Source organism: Lycium barbarum, chromosome 8 (assembly GCF_019175385.1).
Source record: "Lycium barbarum isolate Lr01 chromosome 8, ASM1917538v2, whole genome shotgun sequence".
Classification (NCBI taxonomy): Eukaryota; Viridiplantae; Streptophyta; class Magnoliopsida; order Solanales; family Solanaceae; genus Lycium; species Lycium barbarum.
Window position 1 is genome coordinate 97,652,746 of NC_083344.1, and position 8,252 is coordinate 97,660,997.

The 8,252-nt window shown below is 36.9% G+C and overlaps 1 protein-coding gene across 1 annotated transcript; it reads left to right on the top strand.

Annotated features, from left to right (window-relative positions):
* Positions 1-1,150: 1,150 nt before the first annotated feature.
* On the top strand, positions 1,151-8,049 carry LOC132606373 (uncharacterized). The gene is made up of 5 exons (XM_060319830.1): positions 1,151-1,584; positions 2,990-3,926; positions 4,038-4,133; positions 6,627-6,763; positions 7,358-8,049. Exons 1-5 carry the CDS (start codon positions 1,355-1,357, stop codon positions 7,518-7,520), a joined length of 1,563 nt encoding a protein of 520 aa, XP_060175813.1. The 5' UTR covers positions 1,151-1,354; the 3' UTR covers positions 7,521-8,049.
* Positions 8,050-8,252: the final 203 nt, after the last annotated feature.

An 8,252-nucleotide genomic window follows, 5' to 3' on the forward strand; every position in this document is an offset into this window, starting at 1 on the left:
TAGAAGGCTGGCCCGCACTAGATAAAGGCTCATCAGTAAGGTAAGGAGGTCAGCAGTAGTTGAAGGTTTAACATTAAGGTAAGAAGGTTCAGTAGTAATGAAAGGTTCAGTAGTAGGGTTAGAAGGTCAATAGTAGGGTTGGAAGGTTTAGAAGTAGGGTTAGGGGGGGGGGGGGTTGAAGGCTCAACACGTTTAGCATGAGGGCTTGAAGGCTCAACAGTTGGATTTGGAGACTCAATAATAGTGTTTGGAGGCTCAACAATAGGGGTTGGAGGGTTTGCAGGCTCAACAATAGGGGTTGGAGGGTCAACAACATCATTTAAAGAGGTTGAAGATTCCTCACCTACCCTACCACCACCATTTTGGGGGACATACTCTAAAGACAATGCAACACATGGTTCATTCACCTCGTGGGACATAAAAATATCCGGTCTATCACCATTTTTTAGCAAAGATGAATTGTCACAAATAACCTAATCATTCACAATTTCAACCAAATAACCATTGACAAGAGACTTAACATAAAAAGAACAATCTGTTAAATATCCAAAATGCTTTATGTAGTCTCTCAATTCAAATTATGACATTCTATGGAGTATATTATGACAAGCAGTAGAGCTATTACTATATTTATAGATCAATTAATGCAAATTAAAACCTCTAACACATTGATAAAAAATATCAGCAATAAATTTGACATAATTGTCAATTGTGGAAGTTCATATAATAATTTACATTTAGACATAGCACATATTTAGTTGTTATGCTAAAGATTAAGCGATATTTAATTCATCTTAATTATGCTTCCCCACTGAATCGAGAATAGCTTCAAAACTTTAATTTTAAAATTTATTAAGAGATATTTAATTCATCTTAATTATGCTTCCCCACTAAATCGAGAATAATTTATGATGAATAAAATAAAGCTTCTAAACTTTAATTTTAAAATTTACTTTATTTTCTCTTCATAAAGGGCATACCCACTAAAAGCTATTTTCGTTCAAGTTGTAATTTTTCAAGTAAGTCATGAGCTAACTCCAATTTTAAATGTATTTTCTCAATAACTAAATGCTGCATAATTAATACATGCATAAAATAATACATATTTTCCGCATGACTAATTCATATGGAGTATATTAATATTGCATAACTCTAACCAAGCTTCCAAACGACCCCTAAACACTCGTGTCAATCGTTTGCTGATTGCAGCCAGATCTAGCGCGCCGCTCTAGAAGGCGCGTAAGAACCAACATCTTCACCGGTTCACACCAGATTTAAAATTGCCGATTTCCTCTCACTCTCACTCAACCTCCCACCAAACTCGCCGATCTATTCTCTCTCTCAATTCATCTCCATGGCTAGCAGCATTTCAGTTCAGTGCTTAATAGAGCTACTATTACTACTATCACTACTCTTCAGATCAGTTGAATCTTCAATTCACATATATAAAAGAGATCCGTTTAGAGAAGTTGGAAATGCTTACCTTGCTTCCGGTGGAAGTGAAGGAGTCGCTTCCTCTCGATTTATTCCTCCGCCCCGTCGCGCATTTCGGTCTACTGCACATGATGGACTCTCTTACATCAGGTAAAAAAAAAAAAAAATTAGCCTTAGAGGCTCTAACTAAATATAAGTCTATTTAACATTAGGAATCGAACTCTAAATCTAGTTGATAGACATCATTTCCATCTGCCGGGCTCTCAGGGCCCGTTTGGACATGACTTCAAATCTCAGGTTGATTTGAAGATGCAATTTGGATTTCTTATGTTATATTTTCTCTCAACTGTTATACAAGCTTACCAAATGAGCAAATCATAGTAATATCCTGTGGCACTACATTAATAAATTACGTATCTCCATAATCCTTTTATAAATAAATTCTTGCGATTACATGCTATCACAAACTTTCAATACACATAATTTTACAATAGTAACTAGTTATTCTTTAGAATTATGTATGTATATTAAGAGGAACACTGTACTACTTCAAATCCTGGATCCACCTAAAACTATAACATTATGTGTATATATATAAAAGAGGAATATTACACAATTTTAGATCGTGGATCCACTTTGATAGCTGGTTCATTCATATGCAATTGTATATATGTTGTGTACGTGTGAGCGCTGAACTGGTTGGGACATTGGTGTAAATGTATATATGTTAGGTACATCATAACCACTGACTTTAAATCGTATATCCACCTTTGGTAGCTGGTTGAGACGTTATTGCAGGTTTATGCGTGTATTATTCGAAAGATGGTTAGATCTAACTTGATATTTGGTTTGCACTTTTTATTAAATTTCCTGAAGATTTATTGTGATGTTTGTAGCAATTTAAGGAACAATACTGAAAGATGGATTTTTGAGTTGTCATGCTGAAGGCATAATTTTACAAACACAAAAGTCAAGATTGAAGAAGCTAATCTTATACAGTTGGTTTAGGCTGAGTTTAAAGGTTGGATTTCGCTATGACTAAGCTGTAAGATTTAGATAGCAGGACACAAGTGGACTTACTGCTGCTAAGAGATGCCATATCAAACATGACTAAGCTGTAAGATTTAGAAAGAACTAGAAATCTCATATCCCTGGTTAAATCTAGAAATGTTTAAAATATCAGAGTCAACTATGTAAATTATTTGAACTCCTTAAATATTATTAGTGCCATTTCAAATGGGACAGATGGAGTATCTTATTTTAGTGTTGACTATGGGCTAGTTATTGAAGTCATTTGACTGGCTTGATCGGTGCTATATTAGATAATGTAGGCCTGATATAATGGCTTGAGTTGGAAAACGGTGCTGTCAATGGGAAATATGATGCAATATGCACAGTAAAAATGATTCTTCCAAAATATACATCTGAGAGCAAGCTGAACAAATTGAATTGGACCAGTTTTCTGTAATTAGCTTGCGGGAAGAAAATAAAACTAGCCACACTTATTACTGTTTGTAACCTATTGCCTTGTGTCTGATGATTAGAACATATATAGGTTTGAGAATATCACATTTTCGAGGAGCAAAGCTGCTGCAGACCAGCATCCAACTATGGCATATAATAGTGGGTTGGTTCAAATCATAATATTTGAGGCGGCAGATCGTGACAATATTGGTGGTTCACCATATGGTGGGCAGAGGTCCATTTGTTGCACCGCTGATCTTGCTAAACTTGAAGGTTGCAAACAAGGGGAAGTCATTAGAACACCTTCGGCAACAGATGCTAATTGGCCAATGGTGTTGAATGTAAACTTTAAAGGAAGGCAGTTATCAGCCCAATTGAAGAAGAAGGCGGTGTACATAAAAAAGACAGGGATGTATAACCTCTTCTTCATCTCATGTGATCCTAAGCTTAAGGGAATGAAGGTATCTGGCAGGACAGTGTGGAAAAATCCCGATGGATATTTGCCTGGTCGAATGTCACCCCTAATGAGGTTTTATGCTATAATGACCGTAGCATATATACTTCTCGCTGCAATCTGGTGTCTTCAGTATGTCAAACACCGCGAGGATGTTCTGCCGCTCCAGTACTGCATCACTGGAGTTATTGCCCTTGGGTTATTGGAGATGATATTTTGGTATTTTGATTATGCTTATTTCAACAATACTGGTACAAGGCCTGTGGGACTCACTACTTGGGTTGTTATAATTGGAGCCACAAGGAGAACTGTTTCACGCCTTCTTATTCTTTGTATCTCAATGGGTTATGGTGTTGTTCGTCCTACCCTTGGTGGTCTTACCACAAAGGTGCTCCTCCTTGGAATAACTTATTTTGTGGCATCTATACTGCTAAACATTACCGAATACGTTGGTACAATAAATGACATTGCAGGGCGAGCAAGAGTCCTGTTGGTCCTTCCTGATGCATTATTAGATGCATTTTTGATCTTATGGATTTTCACTTCTCTTTCAAAGACACTGGAGCAGCTGCAGGTATCATGTTACTGTTTGTATTGAAATTGTGTACAACTACATCTTGCAAACGTCTTATCTCCTTTTTTTCTCATAAAAGGACTGATTCTCACAAGATTTAGTTTTTTTCAGGCAAAGAGGAGTTCTGTGAAGTTGGATATTTACAGACAATTTTCAAATGCATTAGCAATCACTGTCATTGCTTCAGTTGCATGGATAGGATATGAGGTTTGTGTTTCATGCACAAAATTTATAAGTTAATTTAGTAGGGTCTTTTTAATTTGATCACCATGATATAACTACTTAGAGGCTCGTGCCACCATTTTTTTGTTCTTTCTGAAGAGTAGCTTGTCACAATTTGGTAAATTACGCACATACTAAGCCGCTTTAAACCATTAGGAAATTAATTTACCAAATTGTTTTATGGTTTAAAAGCGGCTTGATATGTGCGTATATGTACCCCTTGAGAAACTTTATTCGATTGAAGTGCGGCCCACTGCTTCCTTGCTTAAAAGGTTCACCAAAATTTCATGTTTCTCGACTGCCCCCGAGGCTTAGCTCAATTGACAAAGATTGGGAGACTTGTGATCTAAGTCACAGGTTCGAGCCCTGTGCCAAGAGAACTAAATCTGGCAGTTAAGTGACTCCAGAAGGATTTCTCAGTCGTCAAGGAAAAATATAAATGTTATTCTGCTCGAGTTATTTTCTAATTCAATTACTATTATACATGGTACTCTTGTTTATTTGCGCAAAATAAATGTTTCTCACTTGATCTCTTTTTTTTTTTTTTTTTTTTTTTCCTGTCACCTCCTTTACATAAGTGCACTTTAGGATTATATTTATTTTGGATATGGAAAGAAAGATATGGGGTGATAGATGCGCTAACTCTGCACTTTAGGATTATCTAAAGCGCACTAAGTTTCTGCTGGGTTCTTACTGTAGTCTGCTGGAAATTTGGTCTTACGTAGCAACACATGCAGTCGCAGGAGCTCTAATTTTGTGGTTGGTTTAAAAGCATTTCGGCTATCGGGTTGACATTAGTGCAGCAATGTACAGAAAATTGGTTAAGGAAAATAATTGGACTTCCATTTCTTTTTCCAATTTCTCCTTTTTGCGCTTTTGTTGCTCAAATTGATATCTAGAGCTTTGCGGATTTTATGGTCTACCACTAGACTCGGACAGAAGAGCTCTATGGATTTAATGGTGCTTGACGATGATAACTTTTCATCTGCAAATAAACTACCTATGCGAAAATAAAAAAAAATAGTCAGACAATAGACTGAGTAGTTAGGCTCTTCCAGAATGTTCTCTAAAAATAATTCTCATGAGTTTTGGGTTCTGCAACCCTAATTTATTCACCCTGTTTATAAAAAAGAACCCCTAATTTATGCACCCTCTGCACTTTTGCCTCCTATTCTTGTTTTTCTTTCCACCCATAACCTCTCTTTTTCTTGCAAAACCATGTGTATTGTGTGTGTGAGTGTGTGTGTGTATATGTATATTGGCTCAAAATGTTGACAAGATTAAAGTGGGAATGCTACCCCAGAAAACTAATCACATCACTTCTAGACCCAGATCATCATCTGTTTTGTTCCCCCGTTACCCTTCACTGCATTCAAGATCCAGTGGTTCTTCGTAATTGTTTTGAGCTACGCTACTTTTACATAGTACTCCCTCCGTCCCAATTTAAGTGCTACTTTCCTTTTTGGTTTGTTCCAAAAAGAGTGTCTCTTATATATTTAGTAAGTTGACAATTCCAACATCCTATATGACAAGTTTAAAACCACAAGATTCAAAGGATATTTTAGTATATTACACACATCTTTAATTTAGGACCACAAGATTCAAAAATCTCCTTCTATTCCTTAAACTTTGTGCCCAGACAAACTAAGACCACCTAAATTGGGACGGAGGGAGTAATACTTTTAAAGGGGCATTTTCAGTAATTTCGATTTTAGGGGGACTTGGCAATGTTGTTTCGACTGCTCTATCATGTGTGTAAGTTTTGGGGTAATTTCTAGATTTCTGAAAGGGAATATACTGTTCCAAGTAACCCAAAAAGTATAAGTTTTCTTTCGTCATGACTATTTCATACCCTAACTTTCTGTATTCAGATGTATTTTATTTAAGGAAAAAAAATCTCATTCCATAGTATTTCTTCTGTCAGCCAGCTAATTGGAAGTCCCTGATTAATTTTCATTACAATTTGCCCATTGAAGATCCATTACCAAGTAAGCTATAGAACTACCAAGTAGTGCATGCCCTTGTGGTTGCTATTCTTCTTCAGGGTGGGAACTGATCATTCTCTCAGACCTTCTCCTCAAAGAATCCTTCTATGTCCTGTTGACAAGAGAGGGATAGCCTAGTCCAAATGACCCTCACTTAGAACCATGAGATTGGGGGTTTGATTCTCCAAGAGGGCAAGTGGAAAAGCCACTGTTGACAACTGGAGAAATGAGGGGCTTTGCTGGGTGGGTTTTACTGTACAAAAGAAAAGAAAAAAGTTCCAATCTATGGCACCAGTAATCGCCTGGAGTACAGAATTCGTTTTAGAAGAAACTTTATTACCAGCTCTATTTGGTTGTTTTGTTACACTACACTTTCCCCCATCATCAAATCCAAGTATGCTGAATGTGAATGGTCTTCGCTTTAATCCTGGATGAATGTTGTAGGGATTCCTGCAACCTGCAAAGCTTACTTCGTCTAGTTCCTTTCCTGCAGGTTTATTTCAAAGCAACAGATCCCTTCAATGAGAGGTGGCAGGGAGGTTGGCTCATCACTGCTTTCTGGGATATTCTTGCCTTTGGACTGCTGTGTGTCATCTGCTACCTATGGGCACCATCTCAGAGCTCACAGCGGTAGGTGTTTGGAACAGTCATAAGTAGCCTGGTTCTTTAATCTTGGGTGATCTAGTAAAGCATTTGACGCAGGAAGAGAAAAATGGTCAAACATTTATCGCCTGAAAGATATTGCAACATATAAATTATTTTGAAAAAGAGAATGCATCCTATACCCAAAAGGTCACGACTGCTCCATGGTTTATTCTGACATGGTATCGTTTTTGGCTCTTCCAAAGACTAAACATGTTGCTCAGTTGCATTAATACGTTAATGCAACTGAAGAACTGGATAAACCCATATCCTAATGAATTCAGGTTTGGGAATTGCCAGACACTTCCTTTAATGAAGAAAAGGGTAGGGTCCTAATGCTACCATTCTTTTAAACTAGTCAACCTTAGCTTTTAACCATGGCAATTCATCAGGAGTAAGAATGCAGCAAAGCTACTGTTGCTTGTTGTTAGAAGGCACAGTTTCTTTTCTCAAATTACAGCAGACATTTTAACTAGATACGAAAAGTCCTGAAGTGTTTTGAGGCTTTAATTTTCTGGAATTTTAATACCCTTCAACCTTTTCCTTTTATTGCTTTTAACTGACACGAGGTTTTCATTCCAGATATGCATACTCTGATGCAAGGGGTGAAGATGACGATGAAGAAACTGAATCCTTATGCAAAGAAACTCCAGAAGGTGACATCGGTCTTATCAAAATGGATAGGAAGGAAGGTAGCGACAGTTCTGATGTAGAAGATGATACACAAGAGGGTAAAAGGGAATGATTGGTGAAATTGTTTGAAAGCTTGCTTTACAGAGATCGATACCAAGATGGGGATCCAGTGAAAGAATGATTGGCTCTGCTAAACGCAAACTTCACAAAATTTATTCATTGAATTTATACGGTTAAGAGTGCTGCACGAGTCTTGACAAACCACAGAAAAAATGCGTACATGGTTTGAATTGTGTGTTCATTTGGAAAATGTAAACTGGAGATGAGCGATATCATAGTTCGCATTGTAATTAAGTAGTAACCATTTCGCACCTCACATGTGAACTTCAGATGTAGTGTTCCATTTCTGAAAGAATTAGGGAAATGCTTTCCAAGGTGGTCTAATTTGAGGGACCATCTCATAGTTAGTGCAGTTTTTTTCAGTGCATTTTATCTGAAAGTTAAAGGTGTGAATCAGTTAAATGTAGTTTGCTTACATGCTTGCCTTTTCTTTTCTTTAGTTCCTGTAACATTGGAAAATAAGCTGATCATGCAAAACTGCTGTATATTTGCCATATAAACATGCATCTTTAATTTTCTTTCGTTCTTTTTCATTTTTATATCATTGGTGTCTGGACCAGTTTTTGTGCTCTTCGACTTTTGATACTTGTTCTACTTTCTGCCAGTATAGACACTGCGGTATTCTGCTGACTAATTTATCATAGAATTGGATTGAAGTGTTTAGGTCAAAAAAGGGACTGATTTTTTTTTTTTTTTTGATTTTTAATTTAATAGGATTACCAGA